This window comes from Hirundo rustica, chromosome 2 (genome assembly GCF_015227805.2).
Source record: "Hirundo rustica isolate bHirRus1 chromosome 2, bHirRus1.pri.v3, whole genome shotgun sequence".
In the NCBI taxonomy this organism is placed as follows: Eukaryota; Metazoa; Chordata; class Aves; order Passeriformes; family Hirundinidae; genus Hirundo; species Hirundo rustica.
The window spans coordinates 92,606,317-92,630,768 of NC_053451.1; the positions used below are offsets into that span (position 1 = coordinate 92,606,317).

The window sequence follows — 24,452 nt, forward strand, 5'->3', positions numbered from 1 at the left end:
TCTTCTTTATCTAGGGGCAGGTCACTGGACCAAACAGCATACAGAGTCAAGTAGTGATGGGATACCCACAGATGAGGGAGGCTATGAGATGCACCACTTTGCACACTCCAGCTCATGGCCATTTCCCCAGGGTCTATCAAGAGTAAGGCAGACCAATCCATTGATCTCTGACAGCTTTTGCAGGTTGGATAGTATTTTTCAATTTGTTTCTTGTTTATTGATGAGGCCCATGCCACTGTCCCTGCAACAGCCAGTCCTTTGGGCTGCAAGAGTGTCTAAAACGGTGATCAGATATTGAATATGAAATTCTGGATCAAGAGATAGGGCCTTCTCTTTTCTACACCAGAGACACTAAGCCAGAAAATCCTACAACTCTATGCTTTTAGCAAATGCCACCACTCAGCAGCGTCTGGGCTCCTAACAGAATGGAAAGGCTTGAGTGGCGCAGGAGGCAACAGGCAGGTCTGGGAGAGAGTGCCAGCTCCTATCCCTTTGCCTTGGCACTTCAGCTCTCCTCTGCTCTTGACACAGGTCGATTGCAGAAGTTTCTCTGGGACAGGCTGGCCAGCTGGATAGAGTTGCACTGCTGCCCATTAGCATATTAGGCTGTTGCCACTCTGATGCTGCCTATGATAAGTGTCCCCAAAGAACCTATAAATAAGTAACTAAGCAGACTGTCTTATGCCTCTTAATTATTTGTGGGCCAAGAAAATAGGAAACTTTTGAAGGTGGCCTTGCCTCCTCTGCAAGTCCAAGAAGTCTGTCCTCTAGACACTGAAAACCATGCAGCAGCACTTCTATAAACCAGCAGCACACTGAGGTACATCACACACATCAAAAAGAGTGGAAACCAGCAGATTCAGAGGAAGAGAGGGGTGAGGGAGATGAAGTGTGTGTTAGGCCATTTTGCAGGATCAGGGAGGAGCCCAAGTGTCTGCCTTGTCAGATGGCATAGCTCACAGTGCTCAGAAGTTAATTCTGCAGGCCTAGGGTTCCCCCTGTGCATGGGCACTACCTGTCTAAAGTTCTCATCCACAATGGGATGAGAATTGACTCTCTGTAGTTGATATAAAGGTGACTATATTTCATTGACAGATGACACAGTTTAAGTGCAGCAGGATGCAGCTTGGGAAAAGACAGTAAAGAAAAATTAGGGATGATGACTTAGCCTGTTGAGAATGACAGTCATGCTCTCAAACTTGAGAAGCCTCTTACTTAGGCCTCCTTCCTTGAGGGAAAACCATGGTGTTTTCCAAACACTGGGTTAAAGCAGACTCATCACTACCTCCATTCTCCATGGTGGTCTCAGAATTCAGTGTCATTGTACCACTGCCCTTGCACAGAGCGCATTTCAGATTTACATGGTCGTGATCATTTGCAGGTGACATCATCTTGGAAGAACTTCAGATGCCCTAAATAGGCGCCATAGCTGTTTGTTCATTTTCTGCTGCTGGCTGGTGAATATGGATCAAACACTCAACCCATGCAACATGTCTTGGTACTTAAGGGAATGCAGTATTTCCACAAATGTTACATTTCAGATGGCATCCTGTAATAACACTCTAACATGGAAAAGGAAACCCCTGAATAGAGCTCACTAGTAGCATATTTCAATGAAGTCGTTTGAATTTTATAGCTCATACATGATTAATTACTGTGAATGTTCCTAGCAGAGAGGGTCTGATCTTCCCTTCACAATCAATAGCTGAAAGCAAGACTAGTCTGTATTTTACTGTGGCCATTTATAGCATCCAAAGCAGTCCAGAAGCAAGGGGTAAGCAGAGCACCTGGTTCTACTGCTGTTCTGAGAGATCAGAGATGACCCTAAAGCACATTGGTTGATGGCCCCACACATTTTTCCAAATACACCAGACACTAGTTAGGGAGGGGAGGGATGACAAGCTTGAAGTTAAAATTTCAGCAGACTTGCTAGGAGAGGGAGTGAACCTGGTTATTTTTAGCCAATTATACTCTGAATTCCGGTTCTTTCTTTATTCTGAAAATTCCCATGGTTGGGACAAATGGGCTTCTTGGTGTAACACAGAAGCTTTGCTTCCTTGGCTGTGGTCAATTTGGTAAGGGAAAGAGTAGATGAGACCACCTGTGCTAAGCTGAAATGTGGTTATTCCCTATCAAAACCTATGAGGTATTGTTTGTCACATTAGACATGGGCCAGTTGTCAGGCTTTTTTCTTTTATTGGCCTTTAAAAATACCTACAAAGTCATTATAAATAGACCTTCTTCCATTCAAGATGGCAAATGCATCCCTCTACTGAGGGATGTAATTTTCAATATGTGCACTTGAAATGCAGCCAAGTGGAATTCAAACATCACAACTCAACTGGACAAGGACCAGCCTCTCACTTTGCGAACAGCTTCCATAATATTGCAGTGGGGGACCAGGTCCAGTTTCTTTCAGAGACGATGGGGTGCCAGCTGCTGAGATACAGCTGGGCCCTCCCCCACCTTCTGAGCTTGACACTCCCCTAAAGCATGAGCCTCTTTGCAGCCTTTTTCCATTTTCTACATGTGGACTTAATTTAAAGAATTTTTTTTTCCACTTCTGCCTATAAAAATTAATCCCCTGCGGGTATGCAGGATGCATTCTGTGCATGAAGCTATTTCACTGCACAGTGAAGTAACCTTCCAGCTTTTCATAGTGTCAGAAACTAGACACCTCTTGATTTTTCCCTCCTAGACCCATCTATTGTTATTAACTTCAAGCTCCAGCTTTAGTGCTGAGTTCAGTATTTTATTTAGTAACAGATCCACACCAATTTAAAGCGTTGTCTAAATCCTCAGCTGTCCAGGGACCTGATTCTTCAAACAAGCAAAGATCCAACACACCATCCTTCTTCCTCCAGATTAAGAGTCGAGGGATATTGCCAGGGTTGTTGTTGTGGTGATGGCCTTCACAAAGCAGTTTTACGAGCATAGTCCTGATGTGGGATTTAAATGCTACCAAAAAGCAAATAACAGCAACCCTGTTGAGGTTGTTTTTTTTTTTTTTTTAATTCTGGGAAGGTATCTACTGACTTCTAACCTGTACCAGTAGTAAAAACCATCAGTGGCACATTTGGACCCCTCAGCCTTGATATTTTGTTTTAATGGTTATAAACCAGAGACAGAACACCATGGTTTCCTCGTAGCTGCAATCTTGTCATATTTATCTTTACCTACCACTTTACCTAGCAGGAAAGGAAAGTACCTTAAGTGTTGCCCTCACTTTGGGACATGGTAATTCTAAATGAGGGACTAGTGGCACAGAGGAGATGCAGTGACCCCAACTAGCATTGCTTGCTTCCCTAAGTGCTTCCACTGCCCACGAAAGACAGAAGAAAGAGCTGACAGTGCTGTGTGGGACAATGTGAAGCCCTGGCACACCTGCTACGCCATGCCTCATGAAGCTTATTGAGCACTTTGCATGCTTTTTAACAGGCCACTAACATCATCTCTCCTGAGAAGTTCTAAATTTAAGTGGGTTTTTTCCATTTCATGCGTAGCAGCATGCCATTAAAGCAAAGTAAGAAGGTAGTGACAATGTTGACAACTTGAAAAGACCTTTATTTTTTCTCTTGTACAGCACCAAAAGCGCACACTTCTGTGGAGATAAGATGCTTATAGACCCTCTGGTGCTGAAGAAGAAGCTCAATAGGATGGCAACAGAGCAAGGAGCCTTTGCTGTTCTCAGCAGCCTGCTGCTATACGTTACTGAGCTCGCAGCCGGTGATCCACAAATCAGCAACAAGAGGACAAAATGGGCAGAAGGTAAAGAAAACCAGCTGAGTTCTAACCAGCCATGTCCAGGTCCAATTAGGGTTCAATATCCAACCAGATTTCAGCTCTTGCGGTCCAGGTTTCTAAACAACAACCGCGAGCCATACACCAAGAAAAGAAGAGAAGTTGGCAAACTGGTCATTAAAGAGAAGATGTGGGTGAGCAGGGCTGGTAACAAGCTGGACAGAAGTAGAGACAAGAAGGGAGATGGAAAAGCAGTGGATGAGGATGCAGACACAGCACCCAGTGAGAGAGCAAGGTGGAGTAGTGTGACTGGAAAAAACACAGTGAAGAACATCCTGAAGAAATTTTTAGCTGCTGAAGAAAAAGAAGCCAAGGAAAATTCTCCCAGCTGGAAAAAGAAGGGAGCAAACAGCAGTTTGCCAAAAATAGTCAACAGGAATTCAGTCTTTTCCAAACTGAAGGAGCAGTTTGAGCAAAGCACTCTCTGCTCAGCTGCAGAGGTGAAAGCATCACTCTTGCGCAAGGGTGAGAGAAAGACAAAAATCTTCCCCAGCAGAAAAACTATTCATAAGCCTGAGGTCAAAGTGCTACGCATGGCAGCAATGACAGCTACAGGTATAAAGAGCCCAGAGTCCCAAAATTTAGTGTGCTCCATGGTCCCAGTGCCCAGACTCAGCATGGCTACCAAAATTAACCATCCTTGGAGCTGGTCAAAAAATAATGCCACAAAGCAGCCTTTTGGTCATGGTACACTACTGAAGGAAAAGGAGGGATCCAACAGAGACCACGGAGAGAACACAACACTGGTAAATGCAGCACAGGACAGGGAGGACAAAGAAGAGTTAGTGATGGCATCAGAGGCCATGTCAGATGCAAAGGATTGTGATGAGGCAAAAATAGATTCCATGAAACAGGTACCCAATGTTCATCCTGTTCTAGATAACTCTTCAACTACTCATAAAAACAAAACCCTTGCAGACTGCATTCCCCCCTCACCTGAAGGTGGTCTAGATTGTGACAGGACTAGCATGGCAGCTGAGCCTGACACATCTTCACTATTGGGAATTATCAATGCTCTGCAACATGTTATGGAACACAGCCCACCTTCTGACTTACTTGACTCTAGCCTAGCTGAAGAATCCCATGAACAAAGACCTCAGGATACTAAACCAGGAGAGACTCCTAAAATATCTCTGTATGTATACAGTTCAGACGAAGAAGACACAGAGCTCACAGAGCCAGAAAAGGATCCTGTCTTTGCAGGCCAAAAATGTTTTCCAGAGCAGAAAGTACTGGAAAACATTCTGCCATTTTACTCTCCAAAATTTTCAACATCTTGTGAAGTTGAGCCTTCAATGGATGATGGACAGCTAACTGTCCTAATATCAGCTTCTGGCACAAAGCCACCAACAGAGGCACTGGATTTAAGAGGCAAATGTTCTAAGGAAGCCAAAAAAGAAGCAACATTTTACAGTGAAGACAAAATACCTTCTAGCAAAAATTATAGTGATGTCCCAAATATAGAGGAGGAGGAGAATAAGACACCGATTAGCCAAATGCAAAATGAATTTAAAACCATGCAGCCTCAGCCTCCTCAAATAAATTTTATCTCACAAAATAATTTTAACATTTCCAATGGGGACACACCAGTTCCAGATGCAAATCAGAACAAGCCTACACTCTCCTCAAATGAGAGCCTGGAGCCAAAGCCTGGTGCTGCAGGAAAAGAGGACACCTCTTCTTCTCTGGAAAAGACACAAAGCCCTTTGCCAGGTTACCTTGTGAAGCACAGTTCCTTTATTTCAGAAGAAGATTTTGGGAAGGACAAATTATCTTCATCAAATGAAGTGATAAATCACTCAAACAAGCAAGCCCTGCAAAGAAGCTCCTTAACTGACCTGGAGACTTGCCACAAGCCTTCTGAATCTTTCATTGAGCATGAGGAGGGCACTGCAGATGAGATGCCCTGGCCTGACTCTGAGGCATGGCAGTCAACCTTGTCAACCCCTTTACCAATATCAGTGGGTGGGATTGCAGGACAAAGTATCCATCACACTCTTGGAAATCCTCCAGCACTACAACCTGTTGATCTGGAGGGGCAGGGAGCTGGTGCTGTGGAACATGAGTATGACAGCCATGGCTGCAAGAAGTATCCACACCCCCTTTCAGATGAGTTGACAGATTGTGGGAATGGCACAATGGGGGAGAGAAAAACTATGTGTGATTTTAAGAACCAAGCACTATTCCCAGCTCATGCAACAGAAAATGAAAACTCTACAGACAAAGAGACAAATACATGTCAGAGACTTGAGAACTGTCTTTCACATTCAACCAAAAAGCCGGAAAAACATGCGAATAAAACCACAGTAGCAGGAAATCCCCTATTACCCTTGGAGAAGAGCCGAATGCCAATATTAGATGATACCAAAAAGCAAGGATGTGATATGCTAGAAGAGAACCTGATTCCTTCATCAGCTGAATTGGTCTCAGACCAAAAGAAGGATGCAAAAAGTAGAAGTAAAATATCTGAACACACAAGGGATAAGCCCCTCTCCTCAGATGATGACATGAAGTATGAAAGTGATAGGATGGAGACAGAGGAGAAAGAAGAGAGAAATGTCTTGCATAAATTTGAACAGGAACAAGTATTCACACCAAATGACACTGCGGACCATGATAATAACTCTTCAAAGGAGAATGATGCTCATGGTCCTCAAACATCCCAGTTACCTTCATCGGCACATGATACCAACATTCAAGGAGTGAAAAATACTGGACAGAGTTTGGAGCAGCTAGCATCTCCAAGAGATTTTGTGAAACATAAACATGATATGACAAGAGATGAAAATACTTATAGCAATAATAGGAAAAATCACCTGGACTCATCAGATGAGCCAATGAAACATACAAATGACAGTGAAAGGCTAGAAAACATCAAGTCAGACTTCAACAATTATTCATTGCCACCAAGAAATACAGCAAGGCAGGACAATAAGACAGCTGATGAGGACAATACCACTCTAGAGACACAGCAACAGGTGTCACCAGGTGACCTTGTAAAGCCTGAAACTACGCCAGACAAAAAAGAGACTAAATATACCTCTGAGAAGCTCCAGTCACCTTCTTCAAACGAAGTGCCGAATTGTCAAGACAGAAGCTCTTCAGGAGAGAGGAAGCAAAAGACAGCAGCAGTAGAAGGCACTGGATCACCTGAAACAGAGGTAGTAAAAGAAGATATGGAGCAGCAGTTTTCTGGGAAGCACCAGCTACCTCCATCAAGAAAATCAGAAATGCATGAGGAAAATATTCCAGGAGACAAACAGCAAAGGAGATTTGAAGATTTTCTGACACCAGATACAAATACTGCAAAAGAGAAAGACAAACTTCCAAGTTCCAGGAAGTACCCATCACTACCACCGGAAACAATGGTTAAACCTCAAGAAAAAATTACTCCAGAACAAAAGCAAAAAACATCAGATTCTTCAGGTTTTAAGAAGCATGGTACTAATTTTGTAAAAGAAAAGGATGGAGATCCAAATTCTGAGAAGCTTCCTTCTTCAAAAGAAGTGCTGAAGCCTCAAGAAAAAAGCACTTTAGGAGAGAGGAAGCAAAAGACACCAGCAGGAGAGGACACCAGGTCACCTGAAGAAAAGGCTATAAAAGAGAAAGATAAATACCAAGGTTCTGGGAACCATCCATTACCTCCTTCAAGTAAATTACTGAAATCTGAGAAAAATATTCAAGGAGGAGAAAAACCACAAACTGTATCCGAAAGTTTCACAAAGACTGATGCAAATGCTGTAAGAGAGAAAAGCAAAGATCCAGCTTCTGGGATGTACCAGTCCCCACACTCAAGTTTGCCCATGAAGACTGAAAAAAATAGTGCCACAGCCAAAAAGGAGCATTTGCCACCACCACATGATGAAAAACCCATGTATAAAACTGGTAGTCCAGAAAAGAAGAGTGAACCTGAGAGAAGAGAGAAATACCAGCTAGGCCCTTCAGCTCAATCAGAGAGGCACAGCAATGATGGCTCAGGTGACGAGGGCTCTGTGAGCGATTTCAGAAGCTATCAAGCTCCATTGCCAAGAAATGACATCAATTGTAAAAGGAGAGCTGTCCCAGAAGAGACCAGTTTGTCTAATCCAGAGAAATCCCCCAAATCATCCTCACCATTACATGTTGCATCAAAAGGTGAGATAAATCCTGCTGGAAACAGAGAAAAGCAGCCTGGATTTAAGAAGTACAAAGCACTCTCATCAAAGACTTTGGTGAGGCATGAGAAAGATACTGCTGAAAGGGAGGGGAGCGAGCAGGCAGCTGGCAAAAGAAGGGAGAAAAAATCAGAACTGGAGGACTGTTCTAAAGTAATGCCATTCTCAAAATACACAGTGGAAAGCTACAGTGAAGGATCCTTGGATTCAGCTTTCAAACCATTGATCATTAGAGTAACTGACACATTTAAACATCACAGCTAAAAATTACGGCTACAGCTTAGGCAAGAACTTACAACAGATCATGCTACCAATTCACTTGATCTTTCTTTTCTCCTTTTTTCTCCAGGGCATTATATTATAATTTTTTAATCACAAGGAGATTGATGTGCTTCTATCAGAACTAGGGTTTTTTTCTTTCTTACACATTAGCCTGAAGACATGAATTAAATTAATCACTGCAAGTGAATTAGCTAATCACTGAATTAATCATCAGTTTATAAATTAAATATGAGAAGGGCTTTGAGATCATCATGAATTCAGCCCTGCTTCAAGTTCTCCTTGCTAACTAATGGGCTTTGTTTGTAACAAAGACAACTGTTCAGGCTGAACTCTATTTGTATTTACTTGTTCTAATGAAACTCTACTAGTACTTCTTCCAGAAATAGTGGTAGGCAGTGTAGATTTAATTATGTCAAAAAGCACTTGTTCTAAGCTCTGCCTTTTCACAGATCAGCAGGAACTGTTGATCCATTGCTGCACTGAGTGACACTTAGCAGTAGTGAGGGAAGGAGGGTAATGCTTCATTTATCTGCAGAAAAATCCTCAAAGGACATTCATGCTACAAGGGGATTTACCACAAATGCAAATGGTCAGCCTCATTAATATTAATACCAGAAAAATTGTGATTGAACCTCCTCTGAAGCTATTTGCACTTTGGCCACACACACTGTATGCATTATTGTTTTAAAGGTACACCATTTCAAGGGGTTCTTAATTACTGCAAATGAATATGCAACAAGTGTAAGAGCTCAAAAAAGCTCAACACTGAAAGGACATGAGGACAAGGTAAGCCAGAGGCTCTCAACACTTTGACATAGCAATTCAGCTTTTCCTGGGACATCTGTCCCACTCCAAATGCTGGGGCACACAGACATGATGCAGGTGCCCCAGCTCACATTTAAAGTCTTAGGAAGTTTTTATTTTACAATGCAATGTGAAACAGAGCAGTAAAATGCAGCCAGTGTCACTGAATCCTACTAAGAGGGTATAAATTTTTGTGTTTACAATAATAGCATCTCCTGCAAAAGGTTTGCGTGTCATGAATGTTGTTTTGGAGAAATGAGGGCAGGGTTGCTGCCTGGGGTGTCTTAGTAGAGCTGTGACCGACAGAACGTCTCACAGTGCCAACCCTCCCATACACAAGTTTAGCTTAGCATTGTAACTGCCCTTTCATATTCAAACTTACTGTGGAGGAACCCTAAAAGAATATCCTAGGACTCAACTTCAGCAGGAGAGGGAGTTCATACAAACAAGGCCCTGCTTGCCCATGGCAGTGAATTCCCTTGCATTTTTATGATGCTCTCTCTCCATGACCACAATCTGCAGCCGATGGCTGGCTGTTCCTTAAGCCCAGATTGGCAGAATGCCTCCACCCACTGCCATCAAGAGACTGAGGACAAGAACAGGCTGGCAGCAGGCTGAGATCAAGCCCATCTGCCAGCACAACGCACTCAAGTCACTTACGTGGCAACTGGGCTGGCACAGTCAGGGATATTGCTGGGAGGAAGGGGGAACATGAACATTGCGTCTCCTGACCACTGAAGAGGCTTAAGCTTTGACTTTTTCCTTCCCAGCCTGCCAAGAATTAGGCTTTCTGGCATGTAGAGAGTCAAAAAATGAAAATTTTATTTGTATATAACACCAGTCCTCAAAAACTAAAATAGATTTTATTGGAGATACAACACTGTCCTTACACACAGGGGTTTACTTTGCCCACAAACTTTTATAAGCTGTCAACAATAAAGGCCATTTTGTGATAAACTAAAAGCATAATTCACTTTTTATTGTACTTTATTTAATTTCACATTTGAGAAAACAAAGGTGAAATGAAACAGCATAAAGCATTTGCATCAGACTTGGATAATAAATTCTCTATTAGCTGGCTTCTTCTGACTGCACAGGAAAAATCACAGAATCATAGAATTGTTGTGGTTGGGAAAGATTTCTAAGACTATTGTGTCTACCCATGACCCAGCACCACCAAGACTACCACTAAACCATGTCCCTAAGCATCACATCCACATATTTTTTGGACACCTCCATGTCCCTGGGCAGCCTGTGCCAATGCCTAACACTCATTTTGGTGAAGAAAGTTTTCCTAATATCCAATCTAAACCTCCCCTAGCCCAACTTGAGATCAACTCCTCTTGTCTTTTGCTCGCTGCCTGGGAGAAGATACCAACATAAACCTCACCACAACCTCCTTTCAAGTAGCTGTAGAAAGTGGTGAGGTCCCTCCTCAATTTCCTTTTCTCCAGGCTAAACACCCTCAGCAGGTCCTTATCAGACTTGTGCTCCAGACCCTTCACCAGCTCCATGGCTCTTCTCTGGACACGCTCCAGCTCCACAATGCCCTTCTTGTCACAAGAAGCCCAAAAGTGAGCACAGGATTTGAGGTGTGGCCTCACCAGCGCTGCGTACAGGTGGACAATCATCCTGATGCCCTCATCCTGATGGCCACACCATTGCTGATCCAGACCAGGATGCCATTGGCATTCTTGGCTACCCGAGCACATTCTGGCTCATGTTCAGCACCAGGTCCTTTTCTTCCAGGCACCTTTCCAGCCTTCCTGCCCTGTAGTGATGCCTGGAGTTATTGTGATGCAAAAGCAGCACCCAGCACTTTGCCTTGATGAACCTCACACCACTGATCTCAGCCCATCAATCCAGCCTGTCCAGATCCCTCTGCAGAGCCTTCCTGCCCTCCAGCAGATCAACACTCCTGCCCAGCTTGGTGGTGTGTGCGAACTGACTGACAGCAGGCTCAACCCCCTCATCCAGACCATTGGTCTAAAGGTACCAAAGGTACTAAGCAGGACTGGACCCAGCACCGAGCCCTGGGGAACATCACAGGTGACCAGACACAAGATGGAAGCAACTCCACTCACCCTCACCCTCTGGGCCTGGCCATCCATCTGGTTTTTTACCTAGCAAACAGCTCACCCATCCTAGCCAGCAAATTCCTTCAGGTCAATGCTATGGAAAACAGTGTCAAAGGCTTTATTAAGGTCTAGTTAGACAAAATACACAGCCTTTCCCTTATCCACTAGACAGGTCACCTTCTCATAGAGGGAGTATAATTAAACTTATTAGAATTTAATTATTCTATCTAGAAGCCATCTCAAGTATTCTTTTGCTAACTTTTTAAAAGAAATTGGGCGGAGGGGAGGGGGAGACGGACGTTGCCCCTTATTTGCACCTGGAAATATTACTACTCTGTAACAAATTGAAGGAGTTTGTCTCTGCCAGAAAGTTAGACAAATACAAAGCAGGTGCTTCCCAGCAGAGCTTGTCCCTGGGCACCAGGAGGCCCTTAAGTCTTTCAGTTCAGACCTGACTTGTTTGCTTTTCTCGATAGAGATGCAACATTAGCAGACTGAGATGCATCAGCCTGTGTTCAGGGCAAACCAGTCAGAGCCATCTTGTGGGGGTCAACTTTTAGGTTGTTGCATGCCTTAATCTCTGCTGATAAAATAAAACATCCATCCAAGTCAAATGACCGTCCCCAAAGTACACTTAAATCCTGACATAGATTTGCATGAAATGCATCCTTATGGGTAAAGCCTCACTTAAGGAAATCATTCTGGGAGTTAGCACACTTAATCCTTCAGGAAAGAAGAGAGCAAGGCCATAAAAACTCCAGTGATGATGGAGCAGTAGAAGACTGGTGTGACTTGCAGTAAACAAGTCACTCCAAACCATGTGGGCAGGAAATTTAGCACTGGTGATAAGCAAAGAAATGCCAGAAATTAGTATTTCAGAAAGAAAAAGAGTTTGGGGAGTGATATATTTGTCTGTGCAAATGGTTCTAGGTGTACAAATGGCCAGGCTTGAACTCTGATGAGACCCTTTCTGACGCAATAGAAAAGTTTCATTCCCAGTAGTCCTTCACAAATTTTTTACCCCCAGGAGCAGAGGCCACCTGCCCCTGCTATCCTTTTGACACACCTCCCACTCCATCACAGTAAATGGAGCCCTCCCAGCTGCTGTTTCAATTTGTCTGACCTAATAACAAACTTTTGAGGCATTTGCCAGCACAACTCTTTGCTTTTGTGATTCCGGACAATGGGTGTAATTCCGTGCAGGTCTGTCCCTTTTCCATACTACAGCCCTCTGTTTTACTCCGTTCTCAAGGCAAGCATCTCTCAAGGTCACTGGAGGATTTAGATCCTTATCCTATACTAAATGTGGCAGGAATTTTTTTGTAATGATTCCTTAAATCCCTGGCTTAACTATAGACACAGATACACAACCACAATGAGGGAACAGGGAATATGAAAAAACCCCAAAGCCCAGGTAGACAAGGTTTTTCAAGGTTCCCCTCTATGGTGACATATTTTGAAATTTCATATTCTTATGGAACTAGACTCTCATGGAAAGAGATTTTTTTTAAGGATACTGGTTGAAATTAGTGACAGTTATTGCTTCAAGCATAGTCCATTGCTTTGGAGTCTCCAAAGTGAAGCTTTCCAGAAGGTTTTGAAATCCTGAATAAAATAGGTATTTAAGGCAAGTCAGTACCAGCCAACAGTAAAGTCCTTCAGACCTTTTAATGTCCTCTCTAATTAGGCCATAGTCAAATCTACCCTAGCCCTTCTTCTTGACAGGACACCTGGAAGATGGGCTTAGTAATACATAAAACCCAAAAGGATTGGTTTGGGGTGATTGGGATACTCAAGCTTGGACCTGGCACATCAGTGTGATAGTACAGTCCCCTTCACAGTGCTGGACAAGTGCCCACCATCTCCAGCAGCTCCACTCATCCTCCCACATTTCTGACTGAAGGACAAACCTCTACCTTTGTGGCCGTCTCCAGGTCCTCAAACTCAGAACAAGTTCAATTGCCCTCTGGATGTGCCTCTCTCCCTCCACCTCCTGCAGCAATGCAGTCCTTTCTTAAGGTGCTTGGGGCTGACTGGGACAAACCCAGGCCTCAGAACCCCGGGTTTGCAAAGAGACCATCACTTTCTCCAGAGGTTTCATGGAGTGAAAGCAATGCCTATATTTCTGGGACTTCAGGTGCTGGGAGAGCTCAGAGGATCGTAGGAGAGCTCCCTCTCCTCCAGTTCAGAAAGGGCTGCTCAGCTGTGCTGGATGAATATTGACTCTATATAACAGAGAGCTCCTCATTGATTTTTTTTTATTTTTCAAATGTAAAAAGGGCACATAAAGCATAGCTATTCCCAGAAAAAAGAAGCCCAAACCCTGTGAAGATTTACCCTATGGAAGAACAGAGGCCAGTGTTGTATCATAAGACAGAACTGGTCCACTTCAGTACCAGGAAATGCATCACTGCTTTTACCTGGACATTGAAACCAGGAAAAAATTTGTTATCCTGGTAGCGCTGTCTGATTCTAGATTGCTTAAATGAAATGAAAAAAAAATAATAATGAGTGTACACTTTTGGCTATGAACTGTATAATGTAGTGATTGATCAGCAATCATCAACTTTTAACACACCACATATGACAAAAAGGACAGAAACCAAGACTTTAAGATGTACCATTTGACTCAGGTTCCCCCCTTTGTATTATTTTGGATGTCAGAGCTGATAAAAGAAGAAAGCACTAAAGATAACAGAAGAGACCTCATATCCCAGCACAAGGCTATTCAGCATCTGTCCCAGGCACAAGATGCTGCAGATGAAATCTCGGCTGCTGACAGTAAAAATGCCCCACCTAACGGTTGAACTCGTAAAGCAGGATGCAGGCAAGCTGTGGTGAAAGCAGAGGGAAAATAGTGCCAGGAGCAGTAGGAAAATTTAGGGAAACATTTCTTCTCTTATTCCTCTGCCACTATGGACACCATCCAAAAGAAGTTGGTCTGGTTGATCAGAGAAACCTGACAAGTAATATCTGGGATCCTTACAGATTTGAGGGCAGGGAGTTTCTCTGGAACACTAAAGTAAATCTCTGTTACCTGAGAAATGAGCACAGGGATAGGTATTATCAGCAAACCAGTTTTAACTATTGTACTCACAATGTGGTTTCCAAAATGTATTAGGTCCTGTGAGCTTTATTTCTCCTTTTCATTTCCATAAACATCTTTTTACAGAATTGAAACTATTTTTCACTCCTTGATGAGAATTTAGGAAAAATAGAGGGGGAAAAAAGCTTTCTTTCCTGCCAACTAAAAGACTTTTTATATGCTGAATAACCAAAGAATCAGCAGGTCAGTATTTTACCTCTTATGACCTGAAGGACCTGAAACAGTTAAGGGAATTGCTGCACACCTCCTGTTACTGCACTTGGTAGTAATCTCAATGTCTCCTCAGCTGTAGGCGCAAAAACAACAGTGTAAGATGGTGGGATTTTCATTTGGCAAACAAGCAGTACAGCAGGCTCTCAATGGTGCTTGGTCATGCAACAGCAGAAATGTACTGCCAGAGGGAAAAATCACTGGGAAATAAACCATAAAAATCTATAATGCACTGAACTGGTTATCCTCAAAAAGCCATCAAAAAATAGCTGCCATGGGCTCTCTTTTAAAAAATTGATAGTCACTCCAAATATCCAAAAAGGGCCAGCTTATCACAGATCTGATTTTTGGGGAAAGTGCTCAGCATTTGCTCTCTGAAAACCAAGATTCTTTCATAAGATGCCTCACGTTAGGCAACCAAAACCCCTTTTAAACAAAGTGTCCCAGATTCTGGAAACACAGAAGAGTTTCAATGGGCACCTACTTGCCCCTGTACCTACAGAAGAAAAGCACGTAAGCAAAAGGATTGGTATGCAGGGATGGCCAGCTCCCTGCAGCCCTGTAGGTGAATGCAGCCAGGGCCCTGCTTTTACCACAAAGAATCCCGACTACTTTCTGCAGGCTGCACACTCTTTTGACCTGCACAACACCATTTGCTGCAGTTGCTGCTTGAGATGCAGTTTAACTAGTAGGTGAGTCCTTCCCATCACTGCACTTCCCAACACTTCTGGAAGGAATCAGAGAAAGAAGACTTTTGAACACTTTAGAGCAAGTCCATCCTTCTCAAGAAGCAACTGTGAAGTCAAATTACACCATCAGAATGAAATCCTTGGGATTTGTACCAATACAATGGACTATCAAAAGGCAGCTCTGGATTGCTAACCCAGTTACTGAGACCTTTCACTCTTCTCAGGAATGGAAACAGAGCAGGCAGCAGTGATCCAAACATTCAAATAAGGTCCCACCAACTGTATCTCAACTCTAACTGTCTCCAAGCTCCAGAAGACCAGAAATCCCCAAAAGACATCTTCATTAACTCATTTAAATTACGCACATCACGTGACAAGAAAGTCTGTACCATTGTCATGCCATACAGATTTCTCAATAAAACTGGTTTTTTCCTCAGAGGGCTCCTTATTTGTACCACTCAGTCTTATCTGTGTGATGAGAAGATTAAAATATTAAAAGCATATAAAATAACAACCTTGTATTCATTCTGTCATTATCAGGGAGGGAGCATGAGAAATAAAGACAAACAGCACCTGTAAATGTCTCATCAGTATACAAACTGTTTTTCTTAAGCCCAAGAGAGCTGACACATGCCAAGTTTCATGTGACAGCTGGGAATAGGTAGAAAATATGGAACATTAATTACACAAATGGCGTGGCTTTGAAAAGAACTCAGCAAACTACATTTTCTGCAGCTTGTTCCCTGCTGGCTCCTCAGACACAGGCAGTGGGAAAACCGTGTGTCAGGGAGGTGACTCTGGCTACTGAATCAGGAGCAGTAATGGGCTAAGGACCAGGTTGGTTGGACCAACCCTCTCCTATGCTGCCCATAGAGGGAGGGTGGCTGGCCAGGGCTGCAGGACCTGACATGACTGCCTGCCTCGCCTTTGCCTGGTGAGGGCAGTTTTAAATGCACACCTGAAACAAGCCCGGTGCTGTGCAGGGCTGGATCAGGTTTGGCTGCCTGTGGTTCAAGGCTGGCAGAAGTAGTCAGAAATCTGGTGACCAAATCAGTATGTTAGAGCTGTGGGAAGGCCTCAGGCAGCTACTCCTTCGCATATAACCTTTGAGGAAAGCAGCTTTTACTGTTGCAATAGCCAGATGCTGTCCTCCCCAGAACAGGAAACTCCAGCAAAACCGAACCTTTGAACATGAACATACAGTTGTTACCCACTGAGTAGTCCAGTGTGACCAGCAAGCATTCCAGCCCTGCCTGCTGCTCAGCCAGAGCATTTGGGCAAACCTGGGGCTAGTCTGTGAGGAGCAAACCCTGGAGAGACCCCCAACACTTGCTCTGGGGCTGTGTTCTGTTCCCACAAATGCTGATGAAGGGAAGAGCAGGATCTTGCTGAGGGTTCACCCTGCCCCATCTGAAGCTATTTTTGGAGGAGCCAAGTTCTGTTCAGTTCTTTCTTGTCACAAACTGTCTGTGAAATCCCCAGTAATTAATCCATCCATGCATCCTGCCTGCAAAACAGAAGATGTAGTTCACAGGCAGCAGGGAGCTGAGGTGACAGCTGTGGGCAGGCTCCGGCAGCCACTCAGCCTGGAGCCACTGCCTGGATGCAAACAGCACAGGGAAATCAGGACCAGTCACCATCGTGCACCTGGCTCCTTAGGGAAAGGAGTCTGCACCTGACTCCTCTGCCAAAACCCTCACCACTGATCCTCAGCTCCCCTTTGGCTTTTCCAGTGCTGTTTCTGGAGGCATACGTAGGTGCCAAAGGTGACACTGAGTGGGACAATCGTGGTGGAGAGGGAACAGTTTTGGGGGAGACAGCCCATGTGAGCACACAGGTCATCACAGCAACACCCTACAACGGCAACACTTTTTCAGCTTTTGGTTTAGCTGAGTTACAACTCCCCTGTTTTTACCCAAACTGCCAGCAGTTACTCAGGAACTTTTGATGTCCTCTGCTGTTTTTCTTCACAGACTATACAACCCATGTCTGAAAAAGGCACAAAGAGTGTGTAAATTGTGTGGGAACACAATTTCCAGAAGGAGCATGTATATGAAGCTGAATGTCACTAAGAATTAAAAGAAATAGGCTTGTGTAAGTACCCCATGAAACCAAACACTTAACCCAATGGGGTCTTAAGAAAATATAATGAGACTACAGTTAAGTCTTGATTTTTCCTCCTCAGTGTAGTAAGGCTTTCTGATGTCAAAAGAATCATCCTTGGTCTATGCCTTGCTTCTCCCCCTGTGTAAGAGGAATGAATGACTCTTCGCCTCACCATGCCTGCATACACTTAAGTCCTTTGGGTCATGGCAGTCCGCAGCAAGCGTATGTTTGCAGATGTCCTACCCTTCTGACTGCAACCAAGAGCTCACCTGATGTTTCCAGGCAATGTGAAAAATCAGTCTGAACACTATTTTCTATTAATTTCAGTCCCCTCTTTTCAGAATTTACCTGGAAACAGATACATGGCAGAGGTATAGCCTCTGGACACTTCCCTTTCAAACAAGCCAACACTGAGTTTAGTTTTGAATTAAAAATTTGGTTCAGTGTAATTTTTTTTTTTTTTTAATAAGTGGATACTTCACTCCAATGTATACCACCAATGCCCAACTCTAGGCAAACAGAAATGCAAAATCAGGTCTTTCTTTATACTTTCTTTAGAAAACCAAGGGTTTTTTAAACCCAGGTTTAAATGGAAAATCATCTCAGCTTAGAGATTGTTTTTATTCAAAATGGGGGGAAACAGGTTGCTTCAGTTTCCTCTTGGGGTTTTTTTGGTGTTTTGGTTTTTTTGAATGGAAACATTATGAAAATAAAATATTTTCCTTAGGTTTTGACTTTCTATGTTTTATGTTTAATTGTATGCAACTGACATTCAAGAGTGCTACAAAAGAACCACAGAAAGAAGGTAAGTGTTCTCCTTAAGATTTATTTCATATAGAAAAATGCATGCCGATAATATTCTTCCAGCCTGACAAAGAAAGCTCAAACTTCCTGAAACACTATGTTTTAGTATCTTTAAAAATAAAACACGTTCTCATGGCAAAAATATGCTTCTGAAACATTGTGTTCTAATCAAAACTCTGTGCCACGGGACAGCAGAGTGTTGCTCTGTAGTAGCTGGGGGAGGGCGCTAAGTCCTGGGTTGGGAAGCTGAGCTCTCTGCTTGCAGCTGACACCAGGCCCGAGTCAATAAGGGTAGGAGAAGCCCTCTGCAGAAGGCCATCAAGTCTAATTTCTTCTACGTTTTTAGCAAGCCACTGGGATAGGACTAAGCTCCAGAGACGGACATCCTCAACTTCTTTGGGATAACACCCAGAGAGCGATCTCCTTTTGTACAATGGGGCACAGGGACGCCGTGAGCCCGCCTCCCTCAGGGCGTCCCTCAGCTGGCGCGGCTGTTCCTCCCCGTCCCCGGCCTGCAGATGGCGGCTTTGCCATGTGGAGATGGGCCTTTTTGCTGACAAGGAAAAGCCCTGCGCCCTTAGGGGAATCTGGAAAACAAATTCTGCCTGAGAAGATAGCTAAGAGTTAACTCTTCACCCTGCCCAACAGCTCTCCCAGAACGCTTCGTTCCGTGTGCACGACCAGCTGTCTACCAGGCAGGAGGGAAGATGGCAACATCAATATTAGCTGGTCATTAAATGTTACTCTTTGTAATGGAAATAGGGATCTTTACTACCCGCTTCAGCAGCCACAGTCCACAGCACAAAAATCACTCAGTCTGCTCTTTCAGGAGGTGAAGCAACATTACATGATGATCATCCGATCATTTTCTGGTCCCCCCTACCACCTTTAGTAATACACAGGCACAAATTAAGAGATACCCATATTGACTGACTCCAAAGGTCTCACTGCAAAGTCCAAGATTAAGACTTAAGCAATGACTTGCAGTGTTACTGATCCCTGTGCTGCAATAAGTTAAATTCTCCAGAGTTCAAAAGTTTTGAGTCTAGGCCCCACCAAATCATTACATCTTTCTAGGAAAATATGTTTTTCATATCTATTTTTTCAAAATCCATGTTTGTGTTTAAAAGTCATCTGGATTCCTTCACCAATTCACAAAAGAAAAATTATGAATGCTTCATGAAACTAAAATTAAGATGTTGCAAAGAGTACTTTTAATAGGCAAAAGAATATATATTTTTCCTTCACATGGAAACTCTGCTAAGCTCATCCTGTGATACGTGCATTTCCCATGCTGGATTCCCTCTCTTCCTTTCCATTTCCTACTTCTGCCTTTACATTTCTGTCTTGTTCAAGGGCTACAAAATGAGACAGGAACATGAATCATGTGTTTCCAAGAAACATAGAGAACTTGCTCTCTGGGTCAAATTTTCCAGTTATTGTTCAATAAAGACTCCTGAACCCTCCCAAGAGCCTCATGAGAAAGAATTTCTTTCCAACATGAGCAGCTGCTCATTAATTCCTGGGAAAAGCCCAAAAACAAGAGTTTTCAGTAACACAGAGATCTTTCCATTCTGAAGTTTCACTGCTATTTTTTTTTAAAGAAAGCACTCACAGACATTAAAAAACTCCATTGTTTTGAACAAGTATTTTGATCAGCTACACACATATACTACATTCTGGCAGCAGATTTCAAATTTGGTGACAACTGGGTGTTGTCTTCGTTGAGATGGCCACAGCACTCAAGAGTGCTCCTTTAAAAACCTTAGGGGGCTCCAAGTACCTGTACCTCATTATTTAAAATACCTTCTCTACATTGCAGTCTCACGTCGTTTAAAAAGTCTTCCATACCTTTGCTATGTTGCAGTCCCACGAGCCGCTCCACAGAGCTCCGGCTCTTTCTCTCCTTCTCTCTGCATTTCTAGCTCGCGGCTTCCTGCCCCTTCCTCCTCACAGCACAGCCAGCAGACTCCAGCTGAGTAACCACTCCACTACCTAACTCACTCTTTTATCACCCATAGCTGTGAGGGCAAGGCTGTTCCCACTCTTTGGTAATTAACACAGCTGCAACACATTAGGGGCAAGAGTGCCTTCAACACTATCTCTCTTCTCCCACAGCTGAATGCTCAAATAACTAAAATACTGGAGGGAGCAGAGGAAGCATTTCCATCCCTCCTGTGCTCTAGGGCAGTACCCACTCATATTTGGGTACCTTTGGGATCTTCCCCTCTGCCACCACCCCAGCTGCAGGAGGAACCTGGAAAGGAAGTCTGAGTCCTCTGCACATTGGAGCCCTGGGCAGCACAAGGCAGGTGGTGCTACTGCTACAAAGCAGGCAGCAGCATCTCCTCTAACATTTCCAGCATGGCAGAAGGATATCTGGCGCTCAGCTATCAGACCACAAACGCACAGCAAACAAGCCAGGCCTGTTATATTTGCACCAGCATGCTCTGCCATCGTCTTCATCTCTACAAGCCACAAGACCATAAGAGCTGTGTTCTGTAATGCAGCCCCATCCAAAACCTCATACGAACACCAACCTCCTCTTGCCCTGCCACTGCCACCACTGTGTCCCACTCGCCCATGGGAATGGGTGAGTTTTGCAAGAACCTGGACCCATCCATGAGTTTGCCCATGGCTTTCCCTCTGCTCATCCAACTGCCATGGGCTGCTGCCGTGACAGGAGCTGTCTTGGGGCTGCTGTGGGGCTGCCCTCCATTACAATGAGCAGCTGTGCAGCACAGAAGAGCGTGGAGGCTCATACAGTACCAGGGAAGGGGAAATGCACAGCAGAGGCTGTGGTAACAAAGAGCAAATCTTGATTTATGCCCAGAAGAGCATGTTGCTGGCAAAGAGCAGTACTTGGTACCTCCTCCCTCAAGCAATCCAGAGACTCTGTTTCATTCTTAGATTTTAATAGCTTGTCTTCGACCCCACAATGGTTTGTGAGTCATTTGGGCAAAACTAAGGGGAACAGAGGCAATACCTCCATAGAATATTTCTCCAGCCTGGGGCATTCCCTTTGCATACACAGCACTTCTTGTCTGATAAAATGAAGCAGTTTTGGCTGACTATATCTCCTTTCCTTGCTGCAAGATGTTTTATGTCATTACCTCTGTCTTTCCCAATGCACACAGAGCTTCTAGGCTCAGTTGAAAATGAAGTTGCCACAGGGACTTAGGAGTACCATATCATGGAGGTCTTAAAGCCCTGTTACCACTTGACACAGAATGTACTTTTATATTTTATAGGATGGAAATCCTTCAACTGCTTTTCCAGATTACTGTGGACAAGAATAATCCCAAGGTTTGTTGTCATTTAGATGATGCTGTTCTGCGGGACTGAAAGGAAGACTGCAACACTGGCAATCTATGTCTAAGAAGAGCATTTCACCTTCACCTCACAAAAGCCATTTTTGGGACCCCTCCCTGCCCCACTCCCCCAATTTCTGCAAAGTTCTGCCCCTTCAGGGCAAAAGATACTTTTGGTAGCCCTGCGTTAATGGTTGGACTCGGTGATCTTCGTTGCCAACAGAAATTATGCTCTGATACTACTGTCATGTATGGATGGAGGGATTTCCATTGCACACCTTGGCCAGAATAAAGTAATGCCTGATTCTCTAATACTTAAAATATGGGGTTGGAGAGTTTCTTTGATTCCCATAGTTGTGGTCACACTAAGATTCTGTGATTCTGTGCTGTGCCTGCAGTGGGCTCAGTGTCTGCACTGAGCATGAACCAGTGGCTAAGTGGCATTGGCTAATTGGAGCCCCTGCATTTGTAAGGTTCTGACTCTTTCCATCCATTTTCCACAGCTGACAAGGTCTGGATGGTGTTTTGCTGAGATCAGCAATCAAACCCTCCATGATTTACTTCAGGGCCCTTTTGACATTCATTGATAGTGTCAGCACAGTGACTTTGGGTGTTATTCTGCTGCAGGCATAGATCAAAGTGCTCTCTCTGACTCCCCACTCCTTGTCACTCAGCTCGCATTCCCCAGCCACCACAACCAGTCGGAAACTTTTCTAATGAGGTTGCTTTACCACTTATGAACATTATCATTCAGGACTGTGGGTAGATCTGTGAGTGAACAGGTTGTTAGTAGTAAACAGCGATAAGATGCCCTTGGCAAAGGCAGACTGAATTTTACCCTGCAATTTCTCCCTTATTCTGGGCCAGCTCAGGATGTCCCTCTTGCAAGTGTGGGTCTATATGGCAAATGTGTTACATGTCCCCTGTCAGAGATTACAGAGTCTTCTTCTCTGTTTTTCTCACCGTTTAGTGATGGGGGAGACAGGTTTCTTTGTAGGCATTATCTGCTTCCCAAAATCTTAGAAGGATCACAGAATAGCAATAAAATGAAGGCAACAGGAAACCATGGTTTCTGTCCATAACACACATAAAACATAAAATGTCAGAATTTTGTAGAAAAGTCATTAATTCCATTAGATAGTAAGACCTAAAGGCTGCAAAATTACTGTCAGGACTAATTACTGAAAGGAAAAGAGAGGCAAAATAAAAGCATAATTCAATTTGATGGAAAAAAAAAAAACAACCCACCTTTTTATTACTATTTGCCAAACATATGCTCAGTTTAATCCTGAGGGCTGCACATGATGTCACCAGCTTTAGGAACATAGTTGTCTCATCTGGCAGTCATTAGTGTTGTTGGTATGTACAACAGGTCTTCTAAAAATAGTCCTGATGCAGTGGTTCTCCGTGGTGTCCTGCCTCATCTCTTCTCACATTTGTCAAAGACAGATTCTGTCTCTTCTAAACATTTTTACCCATCTTTTATACCCACCAACACAATTGCTGTATTGCAGCATGTATGTTCATGGAGGAGATCCAAGATGTCTTTGTTTTTCAGTTTAATTCAAGGTAAGTGGTAAAATAGAAAGATAAGCATCTTGCATGTCCTTATTGTCAATATTTCAGCGTTCACAGCTTTGCTCCTTGCAATCATCTGCTGCAAGATTTCTCAAATATTATTTGATGTTACTCCACTGGCATTTAAAATTTTTTAGCAAGAAATGTTAAATGCAGGCTGGACCCAGACAACTGAAGGTAGCTCTGTGGGTCAGGGGAGTGCAAGTTACCAATAAGAGCACAGGAGGATACATTTACAAAAGGTACTGAAGAGTGCTGGAGCAGCAAATCAGACCATTGAAAAGCTAAAGCCAGACATAGATCCTTATGTAAGAGTTACTTAATTGTTACTTCCCAGAAATCAGTCCACCAGAGCTGTCTTCTGTTTCATTACAAATGACCCTTTGTGAGGACCCTTGACAGCAACTGTGAGGTTCTTAAGTACTGTTTATTATCACTACGTAAGCTTGACTGCAAGGACCAGCATTAGTTTTCTTTCCTGGGAATGTGAAAGGTATTGTCAGGGACAGGTTATCATTGCTGTGGGAAATAAAACACCTTGCTAATCCTGCATTTGTTTCATGTAGAACCTACACTGTGAACTCTGCCCACCCTCTTAGTAACCACACAGCAGTACTCTAAAATAAAGCCAGTGAATCAAAAGAACTACAGAACTTACTCCACAGAGAATAAGTCCCGGTCATGCTCATGAATGCTGTGTGCACTTGAAAGCTGAGTCCTCCCTAGAAGAGGGCTTCCAAGAGTCCCCTCTCTTTTTTGCCTTTTCTTCTTTTCTTTTTTCCTCTACTTTTTTTCTTTTCTGAAGCACTGGGTGAATCTGAGGAAGTTCTCAGTAAGGTGTCCATCTTCCTAGTATCTGACCATTTAATTCTCAGCTTGCATAGAGATGCTAGATTTGCAACTTTGCTGTGAGCAATAATTGATAATGTGATGTGCAGGGGGAAATTCTGCATTGTTCTGCACAATATCCAATGCACCAGCAGATTTTTTTCTACCAGGTGGAAGGCTGAACTTGTTTTTGTTCTACTTGCAGCTCCTTCATGCTTGCTTTCCCTGAGTACCCAGATATGAAGTAATCTGTGACTATACCTTCACATTTATGATCTGGCCTGCTTTAATACATAGCTCTCGCCTTTATTTTTTTGTAACACAAGCAAAGAAATGCCATGTGAGAGACAAAGCAGCCACATATAATATATTTCATGAGCAGAATATATGTTAATAATAATATGTATGTTACTCTAAGATGAGAAAGAGCAGTATTGGAAATACCTAAAATATGAAAAAGAAAAATTAAATTGTTCAATTTTGACAATGTACAAGTTTGTCATCGTACTAAGAACGCTTATGTGCAAATAAACACAAAATGAGAATGACATTTTTCCTCCAGTATTAGTCATGTGATGTAATTTGTAACCTGACAAAGTAAACTAGAAGAAAGTAATAATTTGATCCTAGATGTTGCAATCACAGTTTCTTCCCTTCCAAAGGAATTTAAAAACATGATACTTCAGCTGATATCCTGATCC

General features: G+C 43.4%; 1 protein-coding gene across 1 annotated transcript; it reads left to right on the forward strand.

The window, feature by feature from the left end:
* Positions 1–1,468: 1,468 nt before the first annotated feature.
* On the forward strand, positions 1,469–9,996 carry LOC120748488 (uncharacterized). The gene is made up of 2 exons (XM_040054854.2): positions 1,469–1,498; positions 3,584–9,996. The coding sequence occupies exons 1-2, from the start codon at positions 1,491–1,493 to the stop codon at positions 8,217–8,219; spliced, it is 4,644 nt and encodes a 1,547-aa protein (XP_039910788.1). The 5' UTR covers positions 1,469–1,490; the 3' UTR covers positions 8,220–9,996.
* Positions 9,997–24,452: the final 14,456 nt, after the last annotated feature.